The sequence below is a fragment of the Hyposmocoma kahamanoa genome, unplaced genomic scaffold (genome assembly GCF_003589595.1).
Source record: "Hyposmocoma kahamanoa isolate Upper Pololo Valley unplaced genomic scaffold, ASM358959v1 93, whole genome shotgun sequence".
Lineage (NCBI taxonomy): Eukaryota > Metazoa > Arthropoda > Insecta > Lepidoptera > Cosmopterigidae > Hyposmocoma > Hyposmocoma kahamanoa.
Window position 1 is genome coordinate 19,725,025 of NW_020654810.1, and position 16,247 is coordinate 19,741,271.

General features: G+C 37.4%; 1 protein-coding gene across 1 annotated transcript; it reads right to left on the reverse strand.

Moving 5' to 3' along the window:
• Nucleotides 1–558: 558 nt before the first annotated feature.
• Nucleotides 559–10,575, reverse strand: LOC113237564 (NADPH oxidase 4-like). Its single transcript, XM_026474122.1, has 8 exons — nt 10,379–10,575; nt 9,268–9,376; nt 3,993–4,088; nt 3,445–3,585; nt 3,059–3,165; nt 2,257–2,379; nt 1,137–1,532; nt 559–749 (listed from the first exon to the last, which is right to left on the reverse strand). Exons 1-8 carry the CDS (start codon nt 10,507–10,509, stop codon nt 626–628), a joined length of 1,227 nt encoding a protein of 408 aa, XP_026329907.1. The 5' UTR covers nt 10,510–10,575; the 3' UTR covers nt 559–625.
• Between the last annotated feature and the right edge of the window lie 5,672 nt (nt 10,576–16,247).

Here is a 16,247-nt window from a genome sequence, read left to right on the forward strand (position 1 = left end):
ATCAAACTTTTGTGTAATAAACAATAAAATTACTTTCTTCCTGTGTTATAAATTTTAATTATAAACGTGAAAATTAATATTTTATATTATATTATATTAATAATTATCGTTATTATTTCGTGTTACAAAATTATTTAATCAAAACTGAATGTAATAAGTAGAATTTTCGTGCCAATTTTCGTAAGTGCATTAATCAGGCCGAACGTTCATCTACTCGGCCACGCTTCAGATTTTTCTCTTATTTAGTGCCATGAGATTCTGGTACATTTTACCAACTTTAGGTTAGGTAGGCATCATTTGTCTTTTCGATACCTTTTATTTTATTAACATAATTAAGTCGTCTACAGTAATATTATCACAGACGTCTTAGTTAAAATCAATATCAAATACGTGTCTGGCAAAAAGTTTTCAATGTCAAAGAGAACCAACAATCTTATACTGTACGAATACTGTTATAAAGTTCTTTGCAAATTGTTTGATAAATTAATATAAGGAAGGTCAAAGTAAACCATTTGAGTTCCAGTAAATTTAATATTTTCATTTTTCTAAGAAGTGGATAACTATCACGTTCGTGTTTATAAATTATACATGCAGTTACAGACTATGTTCTATTAAGGGTTGCATTTTACGAGAAAGCTTCATGAACTAATGTTAACTTGGTCTTTGTGGTTCTTGAGATATTTTTGCATTTACTTCTAAGTAATTTCACTAATTTCTTTGGTCCACAGCAAAATAATTTGAGATGCTCTCTGAAATTAAAATAATACAAATTAAAAGACAAAGAAAGCCTACTCATGTAAATTTAGTAGAACAAACTACCCTAAAAATGGTTTCTTTAGGCGTTCTTTAGATTTCTATAATAAAAACTTATAAACAATTAACGAGATATTTTTTTTTTTATAATACGGAGCTGTAATACTTTTTTGTAATAATGTCGCTGAGCCCGTCACCCTGAGACACAACAAGTCCCATGTGCCTGTAATTTCAAGAGCACCCTTCAAAACCAGAACGCAGTAAAACTTACATTACTGCTTGGTGGCAGAAATATGACAGAATTCTTCCCTGGACGAATTCTTTCACAAGTTATATGTGTAAAATTTTACAAACTACTATTTTATTATAAAGAAAGCACTTACTCTGGATACAAGTGCGCCCAATATCCAAAAACGCGATCCCAATATGGCCTTCCACTTTTTACCCGACATCCTAAAATTGGATATTCCTTTGCTATTCTATAATAGTCATGCTTATCTATTCTTTTTTCAGTCTTCCTCTTAATACAGGGAGTCAAGAGAGTAGCTTTTTCTTCATCTTTGCTCGCTAGACTTGTAACACCCTTTTCATTTACTATTGTATGTGTGTTTGCTATCGTATTCGTAATGTATAGTTCCAAATGCAATCTATCTGGTCGATTCGCATTTCTTAGATGAAGTAAACAACTGTTAGCTAATTTCGCCAGCCAAGTAAGCTCTCTTTCGTGTCTGACTATCCAAATTAGATGGAGACGACCTGGGTATTTGCCTCTTGGATTGCTGAAATAAAATCGATAATTGTCATAATCCACACCTGTAGCCCGCACATTAGAGGTAAAAGTATGAAATTGCTGTTCTAATATCCTGGCCACCTTAAAATGAAATAAGTCTTTTTAGTTAAATTTCAGGTTAGGACCTTTTTTTCAAAGAACAGCTTAAGTTTCATAATTTGAAATTGTAGCGATGTTCATTTGTTTTCTCATTCATTAATTTTGCATTCGCTTTGTTTTCAAACTTGGATTGGAATGTTAAAATTAGTGCAATTTCTAAACACGATCTACGACGTGCTAATGCAGCGCAGGCGACTCAAAACATTAACGACATATACGGATCGGATACAACTACAAGCATAAAAGCGTAAAAGAGTAACTAAAGGTTAAAAAGAAATAAAATTCAAGAGATTAAATGTTGCGTTTAATATAATCGGGATTTCGTAATCGTAATTTCGCTATGTTACTTTCTAAGGACTCTCGAATGAAAGGCTCCCTGAAAACAGTGAGGCATTAACATGGCAGCTTATGCTTGTGATCTGAAGAAACTGTGAGTAAACAATGTAAGGTGTCAATAAACTTGGTCTACCGTTCCTAACGATTTCTAGAACGTTATTAAGCGAAAGGCTAGTGGAAACTGCGCTGACAACAAGTATTAGATATATATAAATTAACAAGGTATTATCACTGAAAAGCGTTTTAATACACTATAGATACTCTTGGAGAATACTAACCGTAACATATCACGCAGCATTGCCACAAAAGGTGTGATACCGACTCCAGCTGCCACACAGAGGGCTACACGACAGCGACGGGCATTCTGCATCGGACTGGCAAATGGTCCATCTACCAACATGCTGAAAACAGTACAGATGTCATTACAAATAACATACGACAGTAAATGTAAAGTATTTAGATAAAAGAACCGGTTTGGCTTTATTTTTAGGGTATTTAAAGGTCTTTTTAAAGTGCTTAAGATGTCACACATGTTCAGACAAGTACCAACTTGGATACTCTTTAAAAGTATTATATATAGTTAATTACTCTTTATAACCGATTCAATTTTCTTTAAAGCACTTCAATCAGCGATTTATAGGTATTTGTGCGGGATGAACAGCGGTGAACAAAACAAAGGCGACATGACTAACTTTCTTTGGTCTCTAAAGACAGGGTTTCCCTATCAAAACACGGCTTAACTATTGTTACTAGCTTTGTAATTAAATGAAGAAAACAGTATTAAGTATTGAGTAAGCCGGTACCTAAACTGAAAATTTACTGTTTTATCTTATTGTTTCATTCCTTTGAAAGTAGCTTAACGATTAAACGGCTTGACTTAGACTAAGGTTGACTGTGATGGATAAGAATAAAACCCTTATTGCATTGGGCTCCACTGACTAGAATCACACAGTGAATTGATATAATATGCGCTCTAGAGTTAATTGGGATCCCTCATTAAGAATTTTCAACTTAATGGATCCTGTTACAATATTATTTTATTCCGATCCCTAGAAGGAGAATTACAACAAGTGGTCTTACCTAACTTCATCCGGCCGTTTCAAGAAAAGTAAATTCTCTAAAGATTCAGTCCAGTCACCTTTGACTCTTATCCAAAGCGTAAAATTTCTTCGATTGGATGTGGGTATCTGTAAAATATAGCTCCATGATGGTAACTATAGGCGATAATAACGACTTTCTTCGATGCTTTTTTCGGATTCTTATTAGTATTATCAACACATTTAACATTGCAGTTTACTTGCATAGATACTCACGCTATACGTTCAGTCATCTGTTCATGTTTAAGGATTACCTAGTCCCACCAAAAAATCCGGATCAAGTTTAGTAGTCACTTCGAATCGTCCTGATAAGTAAATATTTTTCCATTTCTAATCAATAACTGTTAGCATTCCGATGGTATCACTTACCACAACAGCTGTGAAAGGATGCCACTCCAATAGAGATATATATGGACATTGCAACAGCACGTACTGCCCTGGACGACATTGAAACTCTTCGTCAGGACAGCTCAGGGTCAAGCTGATTGTTCGACCAGACATACGAGTTATCTAAAGTGGGACAAATATAGCATGATAATTCTACCGAATTGAAAAATGTAAATAATTAGGTGTATAAATTTATAACCTCAAATCGACTTCACACGGCACCTAACACCTTAATTATCTTTGTAAAGGCAAATCGCAGCCACAATAACAAAAAAATAGAATGTGAATAGTATTGATTTCTGGGAAACTGTAGTACTGGCTGAGATCAAGGTATTTGAGGCTTTTGCTATTGTTGGCTGCTCTGGTAGCTGAGACCACGACATCCATACTAACGTAGTCACGGAAGCGAATCAGCGTGCTGCATCTTACACTAACCTAGTTCAAATGGGCTGACAGTCATACCATCAGGCCTTTTACAGTCGCTGCGACAGACGTGTACGATGTGTAGAAAATCACAAAATAATTTTTACCTGTATAACATCCACTCTAGCCCGGTTCCGAGACAGTATTCGCCAAATGAGATCGAGGAAGAAACAACTGAGAGGCATTGCCATCCACAACCATGTCTGAAAATCAGAATAAAATTAAGAGCACATCAGAAAATCTGATTTTGAGCACAGTTGAAGCAAAATAAAGTCGTGGGTATGTTTACGATCCATGACAAAGCCTATATATGTATACATCCTATTCTATCATAGACTCATTGTTAAAGTCGGCAAACGACAAACTATTACGATGTATTCATAGGGCCGTATCCAAAAATGTTCGTGAATGAAGAAATAACACCGAAGGCCGGACTCATAATAGTTAAACCGATACGGAAGAGTAATAAAACTAGAGCTCAGTTAAACACAGGGTTGTAGAGAAAAGTTTTCAAGGACCGGAATTATGCACTCAATACTTCGAGTTGTGGTTGTATAGACAAGCACAGGCTTGTTTTTGGAAACCATAGAGTTTCCTCGCGATACAGGGTTTCCCTAATACGCGGCTATGAGTGTGTGCGTTATTATTATTGTTATTATTTTATAAAAATGTATTTTATAATTGATATTTGAAATACTTTCGTGGTCATGATTGTATTTTGTATTTTAAATAACTAATGTGAAAATATACTATTTTGCACTTTATATTTTCAGTACACATAAAAATATCTGTATTTCGTTTTTTAAATAATATGCGAAAAAACATTGGTTATTTATATTTTAATTAAGATACAGTACTTGCCTACAACCGTAGTTGGCTACAACAGCCCTGTGTCGTCGTAATGAATTTAGAGTGCTCTAAAAATTAAATAGATGTTCCTTCATCTTTTTTGCGCAGTGTACTTGTGGGCTATACGTATATATATTTAGAGACAATTGAACACAGCTGTTGGTTGTACACAATTAAAGTCAAATCATGAATTAGATGTTAATCGTTTAAGGGTGATTTGATAAAGTAAGCAGCTGGAAACAACGTGAAAATCATCAAGACAATAAAGTTGAAATTCGTCACAGATTTCTCACAAATTTGTCTTTGTGGGCATCGTAACGCTTTAACTGACGGTTGGAGGAATTTCATAATTATTCGTATTAATTGCTACACAACGTCCTAGCACTTAGGATCTCATTTACCTGTAAAATTCAGCTTGGATCGGAATGTTGTCGGCCTAAAGCGCTTACGGTTACTATTCATAATTATACAATTACATATTAAAAAAATATACGGGATAGTTTCATAAACTGTTTGTTCAAATTCTAATAACAATCGAATAAAACTAATTTTTGCGTAGACGAACGTATTGAAAAATAAAGATTTGGCGGAACTTTGTATTTTTTCTTTTTACATAGCTATAGTAGTCCATCGTATTTCGAGCCCCATAATTCACTTGTTTATTCTGTTTTCATCATAAAGAAAAAAAAAATGATGAAATGAATTCGTATTTTTAACGTGTTTTACGAAATACGTCTCACAAAAACTTTTCACGTTTTTATTATTTGGAATATCTGATAAAACTACGTTAAGTTTCATTAGCCTAGTGGCTATAGGATGGACCCTACCAGTTAAACCGCTTCAGAGTGGCGTCCGTACTATAGGTGTGCTTTAGTTATGGTCTCACTAGCACACTATGGTGCTGAACCTGGTTGACGATATTAAGATGAATATAAATAAAATAAATAAATAATCTCATTACAGAGTACTAAAAAAACCAACCTTGAAAGTACGTGGAATTACATATAATTACCAAGTTTTATTGAAATCGGTTACCGGAAAGTGCGCAAACCCGGATTCTTCCCTTAGTTCGCCACTATACGGGACTTGACACAGGAGATAATAAAAATCGGTTCTCACTACTCAAAGTATATTGAGAGAGAAAAACGCCTTGAATTGGAGAATAGCAAAATCAAGCATTAAAATAATTGCTCCTTATAATAAAATTTAGGCGCTATTTATAAAAATGAATCTTCTTGCGTGAACAGCCACCCTAAGAGGTGGATGATTATCTTCAAAATTAAATGGGACTACTAAGGAGGTACACTCATTCCAACAAAAAAATAATCATGAAAATCGGTTCACAAATACCGGAGTTATCGCGTAACATACATACAAAAAAAAAGAAAAAAGAACATACAGTCGAATTGAGAACCTCCTCCTTTTTTTGAAGAAGGTTAATTAATAAATAACGCACACACTCAACATGGCCCCGAATTAAGGAAACCCTGTGTCGCGGGTGCCATGGACACACACATTGACAACCACAATTTACACCCAAACTCACAAGATAAATAAATGTAAGCCATACAAATATTTCTCCCGGCCCGGGAATCGAACCTGGGGCTTCTGCGTGGCAGTCATGATAACCGTTCGGCCACAGAGGCAGTTATTATATGTTGAGACAGTAACTGCGAAGCGTACTTGCCTGATATATACAAGGCGTCACACGGCTATGCCACATGGAGTGAAAGTAAGACATCATTTTGATTTTAAAAACAATTCGTACTGCATTCGAAGATTTTTAAGGAATCACCTGTCGGAACCGGGAATCGCACCCGCCAAGTGTGAAAAAAAGAATGCCTGTAATTTTACTTTACTGGTCGAAAGCCTCAATCACAAAGATCGTTTTCTTCTAAATAACATAGCATCTTAAATAAAAGAAAGACCATGAAATTAAACATTTAACTAAAATAACTAGGTGCACTTAACTGCAACTTAATATATCAATTCAAGTTATCAAGTGCTCAAAATGTGTCCCATTCAGTAGTACTTATACAAATTCTCCCTCTTTTGATTTTCGCTTCCTGTTGATTTATTTATCTTTCATGGTGAACGTTGAAAATACTAGGTCAGTTTGTAACTCTTGCACACTATTATACCGGTTTCTGTAAACTAAATCTTTTACAGGAAAATTATTCCTGAACAAAATTTCAAATTAAATGTTGAATTTCATGGTCTTCCTTTTATATAAGATGCTATGTTATTTAGAAGAAAACAATCCCTGTGATTGAAGCTTTCAATCAGTAGACTTAGTAAAATTACATGTGGTTTTATTTTCTCATTTGGCGTGTACGATTCCCGGTTCAGACTGGCGATTATTTAAAAATATTTGAATGCAGTTCGAATTATTTTTAAAATCAAAATGAACTCATCTTTCAGTAAAATTTTCAATCTACGGCATTTAAAGTAATTTCCCTCCGTATGGTATAGCCATGGGACAGCCTGTATATCGTGTTTCTAGAACAATGCCGAAGAGGACAAACAACAATCGTTTTTGGAAATTCGTCAAGTTTTTACATAAAAAACGTTAATGTTCGATATTCTGCCCGTGTTATTCAATCTATTATGCACCGCGTTCTGACTGGAACGAAACTCACAGAGTTATTATTATTATTATTTCCTTTATGGCGGCCACTAGGCTTGTGTGTTTTAGTTTTACAAGAATAATATAAAAATTATCGCGATCATCGCCAGTGTCGCATCATCGGTGTTGACGTTGGTTGTAGTTATCGCTAAAGCATTGAGCTTTACTTAAAATAATCTAATTCTCTCTTTTTTATAATACCAGGTGACGGGGCAAACAAGTCATCCGCCTGATGGTAAGCGACACGCCTATCCATGACAGTTGCAATGCCACTCAGAGCTTTAGATCGTAAAGATCTGAGGGGCACTTCCACTGCGCCCGTCACCTTGAGACATAAGCTGACAAGTCCCATGTGGCTGTAATTTGACCAGCACCCTTACCTTTCATAACCGGAACACAGTAATGCTAACATTACTGCTTGGCGGCAGAAATAGGTAATGTGGCAGTACTTCCCTGGGCGAACTCTTTCACAAGGAGTTCTATTGCTACAAGATTTACAAAACATTTCATTTATTATATTATTTTTCGTTATGTACAATCAGCTGGACGTCAATAGCTTGATGTGCTGCTGTCTGTACATAGCATTATAAGGTTTGTAAACAGTATTATCATATTATTGTTTTTATAAAATGCTAATGAATAGTAAAAGGAAGTTTTGAACATTACCTATTTTACAAGATAATGTATTTTATAAGTATGTATGTATGTAAGAAAACAAAAGTAAAGGGTTTTCGCATTTTCTTAAAATTTTCTTGCTCTCAGATTGGATGCTCGGTTGTAAACCATTGTATGGTAGGTATGGCAAACATATTATCTACGTAATCATCTGAATGACATTACAATATTTAAAGCAATTTAAAAGTTTGTAATACATTGAGCATGATTTGTTACAATAAGATATTTTGCATTATTAGCGAACACAATTGCCAACTTATTAGCATGCAATGTAATTTCTGTTTATCTCTACCACATGGGACAACGAGCTGCAGTGATTTAAGTGGACATGAGCGTATCTAATACTAGATACAGCTAATGTTATATACGGGGCGGTCCGGAAGTGATAATCAAAACGATGAGATAGGGTTGAGCATTTCCAATCGATTTGACCACTATTGGGACTTCGGAAGTTGATGGTTCAAAAGTTATATGATGATATGATGGTTAAAAACAAAAATCTCTAAGTGAACTCCTAAAAAAATCACAAATATTTTTTTTTATGTTTCTGAGGTGTAATAATGTATCTTATCAACAGAACTCCTTTCATAAAATGTCTTAGCCAATTATGGCAATTGCAAATAACCCTTTAATGAACAATTTTTTTTCAAGAAACAAAATTGTATTCTTTTCAAGAGAAGCTCGCCAAATAAAATGTACCACAGAAAGGTGCCCCTGTAGCAGAAAAACTAATGCATTTCATGCAGATTGTAACGATCCACATGACATTTATTTCTACAGTTACATTTTTTTAAATGGGTCATTTTCTTACATAATTATAATTCCGTGTTAAATGGAAACGTATGGAAAAAACATCTTAGATTTGAAGTATTTCAATCGTTTACACTAGAACCTTTTAACTGACGCGCCACTGCAGCGCGTCTAGGTACAGGGGTCTAATTTGAATGCGCCTTAATCGCTTACCATTATTAACTACCTACAAATACCAAAGTATCCTACTCCAAATTTTTCAAGACAACGTATTTTAGATTTATACTATTTTACACCTTGAGCTTGTACCTCGGGCGTAACACGTTCTATTCAGATATATTCACATATAAAATAGGTAAGAAATACCTTTATTGGAAAATATTCGCTTTTGAAAGCTAAATAAAATCGTATGTCTTAGTTATGGCAAAAATTACATACCTATACACGAGGAGAGGCAAGATACAAGGATTTTTTTTACTTACCTTAGACTTAATAGGTACGAACGTAGGCGCTTTGGTAAAGTTGCTACTCGAATGGACTTGACTAGAATATATTCCATTTGGTTTCAAAGCCTCCTCCTTTAAAACTCCGCTGCAACAAAACAGTGAGTTCACCTTGACCTGTACGAATTTATGGTTACGCAAAAACTGCATGAAAATGACTCACACTCTGTTATTTACATTATATTAGCTACAAGACAGGACTCGTAAGAAAACAGTAATCTTTAAACGATATTACCACATTACATTCTTTTCAAATAGCAGTACATTTTGTTTGTGTTTTCCTTTCATTAAATGTGATTTGAATTTTTATTGTGCAATAAATGATAACATAAAGTTATTAAAGAACATTGTCAAAACATCGTCAATTCAAATTGAAACAATAATATTATTTAGATACAATAACTAACAATAATAATAATTGGAAATGTATGTTTTCTTCGGGTCTAAATCATGTGTATTTGTTTTTCAAACAAACCAACGTTTCAGGCCCGCTCTCTTATAGTATCGATGGCATACACTATAACACTTTCTACCGTGATGAAAGGATTTGCCAATCTGTGTAAGGTTATCGCCGATTGTCGCCCAGGGTACGCCAGTAGACGCACTGGAATGGTACGTCGTGCTGGGAAGCTCCTTTCGTGCACACCTTCACCTTCACAGGCCCTTTACCGGTTCCATGGTAGCGGCTGACTCGATCAATAGATTTGTTTGAAAAAATAAATGTACGCGATTTAGATCCGAAAAATAAACAGTTTCTTTTCCAATGTATAACAATCGCGAAAACCAAAGTATTCAATAATAATGTGCTAGAGAACCACACCAAATTACCTGGTCTTTAACTAGAGAATTATCTGTACTATGTTTGAATACAACAAAACAGAAATAACAACCCAAGCAAATAAATTTACAAAAGTTCGTTTTTCAAACAACCATCATGGCATATTTGGCCAGCCAAAGCGTAGTGGAACTGGTTCCATGTAGGTACTACGCTTTTTTTTTAAATCTGTTTTGTGAGTTTCCCAAAACTGTTATTATTCGGATTTCTTCACAGTATTATTGAGAATGCAGTATAATACTTGCTAATACTTACCTCAATGGATGAACTATTAGTAACACCATAAACGGCAAATACAACTGGTGAGTGTACCAAAAGACGTTGTACAGTCGGCGGCGGATCGGCCGGGAAGACATCACACCCATGCACGTTGTCAAAATTAGCATCGATATCCCCGTTAGCCCTGGCAGGCTTAAGAGGAGTCGGAGAGGATTCTGGGAAAAGAAGATTTGTAACTACACTCTCGAACAATGAAATCGGGCAGAAAACAGATTTTTTAACTTCAGTAATAGTGGAGCTAGGGCCCTAAACATTTTTTTATGATACCAAGTGGAGCAAAGACATTAGGGGCAATGCCACTGCGCCCTGCGACATAAGTTGACAAGCCCCATGTGCGTGTAATTTCCCTTACCCTTCAAAAACGGAACGCAGTAATGTTCACATTACTGCTTGGCGGCAAAAATAGGTAGCAGCACTTCGCAGGACGAATTCTTTCACAAGGAGGTCTACTGCTTCTTCGAAGAGCATGAGGATTATAGCAATTCTTCTAATATATACCAATTCTTCTAATTACCTATTTATTCTTACAAGATGATACACTGTTGTGACAGGACGTGCATAAAATGTTCTTTTTTCCTATATTTATGGTGCACCTACATTTAACAAAGCACGTTCGGCATTGTATAGAATACCGGATTATATACATTCCCTATAACATATACATATAATTCACGCCCGTTCCCATTATGTATAAATTTAGACACAAAACTAGTTTTAACATTTTGGGTGATATTATTGCCTGTGACCTTATAGTAGATTCGGTCAGAGTGATTGGAAGATACACGTGCTCTTTTTTTTGCTAAAGATTTTGTTGACCCTTTTCTTACTCTCTGAACTGCGAATTTGTTTATTTCTGTAGATTTCCCATATCTGTGCGTGCCGTTTATTGTGTTGTGTGTGTTTTGCGTGGTGAAGGTAAATTATATGTAGTTTTATGTCTGATATGGAGGTTGAAGGAGGCGGTACTGACCCTCCGGATATATCCGGGGAGTCGGGGCCGCTGCCGCCATCCCCCGACCTTTTTACGTCGATTACTCCTACAATATCTGGTAGTAAACGGAAAAGCTGTATAGCAGAAACTGATAACAGTACCCCAAAAAAACTCGTTACTGAATTTGTAACCCCATCGGCATCTATACAAACCATTTATACGCACCCCAATGCCAAGGAAAAGAAAATTTATTCTACTAATGATAAAGGTCCATTTGTAGTTCAAGTCTCACGTTTGGAGTCTGCCCCAGATAGTGGTTTAACACTAAGACCTGTCAAGTTTGGCCAATTTCTATTCAAAAATAAAATTAAAAATATTATAAATGGCAGCCTGAAGGCTGTTGGTCGCAATAGGCTGTCAATGCAATTTGCTTCAGCACATGAAGCAAACAATTTTGTACAAAATCCAATCCTCGGTCAGGCGGACTACAAGGCTATCATCCCCACCCACATAATTACCCGCATGGGAGTAATCAGAGGTATACCAAATGACCTCACAATGGACGAACTAGTAGAGAGCCTAGTCTTACCTTCAGGAACTGGTGATATCATTAAAGCCCGCCGTCTAAATAGAAAGGTGTCACACAATGATACTACTGAGTGGATCCCCACTCAATCAGTCGTAGTCACTTTCTCTGGCCAGTCCTTGCCACAGCATGTTTACTTGTTTTACTCCTCTCTCCCTGTGGAAAGCTATCTCCTCCCCACCATCCAATGCTTGAAATGCTGCCGCTTTGGCCACGTCAAAGCTCAATGTCGGTCCAAACCTCGGTGCTATAAATGTGCCCAACCCCACTCTGGGGAAACATGTAGTGTAACCACCCCAACATGTTTGTACTGTTCAGCTTTGCACCAATCTAACGACAAAAACTGCCCCGAACTATCAAGGCAAAAGTCAATAAAGCTTGTGATGTCTCAAGAAAAAGTCTCTTACTTAGAAGCCTCTGTTCGCTTCCCGGCCGTCAGACGGTCTTTCGCCGACGTTGCATCTACATCCACACATATACCATCTGACTCATTGTCCTTTCCACAACCCTCCCGTCCAGCCACCACTTCATATAGAAAAACCGTAACAATAAACCAGAAACCAAAGCCACCCCACCAAACCTCAGGCTATGACAACCAAACCCACATGGAATTAATCGCAACTCCCTCTTCCTCTTTACCTAACGGCTCCGCCTTATTAAATAGGTCTAATACACCAGATAATGACAACTTCCTCGATTTACTACTTTCTACACTTTTAAATATCTTATCCCGTTTTGATGACACTGATTTACCGTCCCACGTGCTTAATAAACTTTCCCCTATCGTCAATAAATTTTACAATGGATCTGTACCTTCTGCAGTGGAACTGTCGGAGTGTTAGACCTAAAAAACCTGATCTCATATACCTTATAAATAAATATAAACCCGTTATCATCGTCCTCTTGGAGACGTGGCTGGTTCCGGGATCCTTTTTCCGTATCCCGGGCTATACATGTGTCCGAGAGGATCGTGCAGATGGGTACGCAGGTACTCTAATCTTAATAAAACACTCAATTATTTTCCATAAAATTTCCCTCCCTGACCACAATACTAATGAAATTAATGCTGTTGCAGTCAGGGCTTTTAATATCTCATTCATGTCTGTCTATATTCCCCACCCACATCACTCCCTCATTCCTGAGCTTAATCTATTGTTTTCTAGTATTACCTCCCCTCTCATGATCTTTGGGGACTTTAATAGTCACCACACTGCTTGGGGTTCCTATAAAAATGACACATTCTCCTATCTTTTATTAGACATCTTTGATGAGTTTAATATATGTTTCCTCAACGATGGATCTCCGACACGTAGATCTTTCCCTCTCCAGGATACAAGACGAGCTGTGGACATTACTTTGTGCTCTCCAAGCCTAGTGCCCAGTTCTTCTTGGAGGACTCTTCCATATACTTTCGGAAGTGATCATTTCCCCATACTCGTTTCTGTAACAAGCAGCTGCACTCCATCGAAGCAACACTCTTCTCTATTAAAATTTAACACCTCTAAGGCTGACTGGGACAAGTATGGTCAATGTCTGGATTTAGAGCTACAGTCCCTGCCCAGTGTTGGGGATTTATCTCTTCAAGAAACCTATTCCAGATTTGTAGCATCAATAAATTCTTCCGCAATGGCCTCTATCCCCCTTAAAAACTCACCTCGGAGCCTAATCTCCTCCCCTCCATGGTGGGATCACGAGTGTACTACTATTGTTACTAAACGAAAAGAAGCTGAAACCCAGTATAACAGCTCTATGACCACAAATAACTTTTTACACTACCAGAATGCAGCGGCCCAAGCCAAACGGCTTCTTTCAGAGAAGAAAAAATCTGGTTGGTTGCGGTTTTGCGAAACCATTTCACCCCGCTCTCCTCCTTCTATCATTTGGAAAAACATCAAAAGATTTCGCTGTTCTCAACGCAATAACGATCCCTCCAGCTTCGATCCTTCATGTTGGCTCGATGGTTTTGTGAACAAGCTATGCCCTCCATGGGTCCCCAGTCAAGAGGAGGCTTCTGCATTTGCTGCCGCCTTGGCTTCTCCAGATCGTATGAATGACCCATTCTCGTTCTCAGAACTGCTCCTAGTTTTGGACCAACTTAAGGACTCCTCCCCAGGAGTAGATGGAATACCATATTCCTTCTTGAAAAATGCGAGGACTTCTGCTAAGATGACATTTTTAGAAATTATTAACTCCATATTCCTCTCAGGGTGTCCTCCGGAGGAATGGAAGACGCATGTGGTTATCCCTATTTTGAAACCAGGCAAAAATGCTACAGACTCTTCCAACTATCGTCCCATTGCGTTATCCTCTACCCTAGCGAAAATCATGGAACATCTTATTAAAAATCGGTTGGAGTGGCTCTTGGAAAATAGAGATATTTTAGCTAAAAGCCAGTTTGGTTTTAGGAAGGGTAGCGGCACTATGGATAGCATAAGCCTCCTGGTCTCTGATATTCGCCTGGCCTTCTCAAAGAATGAGTCTCTGATTGGTGTTTTCTTGGATATTTCCGCTGCTTATGATAGTGTGATTCTTCCCCTGCTCAGGCAAAAAATGCATCAGCTGAGCATCCCGGTAAGATTGACCAATTTCATTTTTAATCTCTTCTCGTGTAGGACATGCTTGTTTCGTTTCCAAGGAAACTTTGTCGCATCAAGGAGCGTCTGGAGGGGTCTTCCGCAAGGATCTGTTCTCAGTCCTTTGCTGTACAATATTTATACGTATGATCTGGAGAGATCAGTGAGCGGTTTTTGTAGTATCCTCCAATATGCTGATGATCTGACTATTTATGCCCACGGCTCGTCACTGGATGACATCGGTCTCCGTCTGAATACTGCTTTACAGTACTTAGGCGATTGGCTAACTGACCATGGTCTTTCTTTGTCTGCCCCTAAAAGTGGTGTAGTGGTTTTTTCCCGGAAAAAGTTTACCCCACAAGTTCCAGTCAATATCCTAGACCAGCGTATAACAATCTTTGACAATTTCAAATTTCTGGGGCTCATACTAGATTCCAAATTGACGGGCGTCCCTCATTTAAACTTTATTGCCAAAAAGTGTGAGACTAACATTAATATTCTCCGCTCCCTGTCAGGCACTTGGTGGGGTTCCCACCCATTCTGTCAAAAAATATTGTACAATGCCATAATCCGTAGTCACTTTGACTACGGCTCGTTTTTATTGGAACCGTGTCATAAAACTGCCCTCAATTTGTGGGACAAAATCCAATCAAAGTGTCTCCGTCTCATCATAGGAGCCATGAAGTCTACACCAATAAATGCTCTCCAGGTTGAGTGTGTGGAACCCCTCTCTTTTTAAGAAGGCAGTTTCTCGCTGATAGATTTTTGTACAAGGTGGCGCAACTATCTCCTCACCCTCTTCTGGCCAAGCTTCACGAACTGTCTGATCTAACTAGATCTTCTAAATATTGGCAAATCAAAGATATACCCTGCATTCTTAAAAGTTACCACAAATTTATCAAAATCAATTCTCCCGTTTTCCAATGCGCTAAAAATCCCCTTTTTTCTTGTCTTTATGATGTAATAATATTTAAACCTGAGATAATCTTGGACTTTGGTATTTACAAAGATTCCCCTGCTGCAGACAGACAGTTTAATAAGGCCTTGGCTAAGGACTGGCAGGGCTGGTTGACTATGTATACGGATGCTTCCAAGCTGGCTGCTGATGGTTGTGTCGGTGCGGCTGTATGGATCCCAAAATATGAAATTATTCTGAACTGTAAATGCCCATCTCAGGCATCAATATTCACAGGAGAATCTACTGCCCTACTTGAAGCTCTCAGTTATGTTGAATCTCACAAACTGAACAAAAGTATAATTTTTTCAGACTCAAAAAGCTGTTTACAAGCTATTCTGGCAAACCAATTTGTTAGTAAAAGTAAATTCCATAATATCCTGAAGATCAAGGAGGTCTTGTATCAATGCCATAGTAATAACATTCAGGTTGTATTGGCGTGGATTCCAGGTCATAGCGGGATCCAAGGCAATGAAACCGTAGACATATTGGCGAAAAACGCTATCCAAACAGGTTGCCTTAATCATTATAGGACATATACCTATGACCTCCTGCCTTTAGCTACCAATGATATGTTTTCCTCATGGAGCAATGAGTGGAATAAAATCAAGCTTATCAAGGGCAAGTACTATGCTGATATCCAAATAAGTATCCCCAAAAAACCTTGGTTTTCTAATCTTAAAGGATTCAGTAAATCTGTAACTTCTACGATATGCCGACTTCGCCTTGGTCATGCCTGCACCCCGGTCCATCTGGCAAAACTTAGAATACGGGATAACTCAATTTGTGAATGTGGCCTA

What these genes read in the sequence shown, in the direction of transcription:
- LOC113237564 (XM_026474122.1), bottom strand. Translation starts at nt 10,509, where the DNA reads ATGCTAATTTTGACAACGTGCATGGGTGTGATGTCTTCCCGGCCGATC. An exon ending in AAACGGCCGGATGAAGTTAG is followed by an intron (nt 2,380 to 3,058) that starts GTAAGACCACTT and finishes TACTGTTTTCAG; the next exon opens with CATGTTGGTAGATGGACCAT. An exon ending in ATGCTGCGTGATATGTTACG is followed by an intron (nt 1,533 to 2,256) that starts GTTAGTATTCTC and finishes ATTTTATTTCAG; the next exon opens with CAATCCAAGAGGCAAATACC.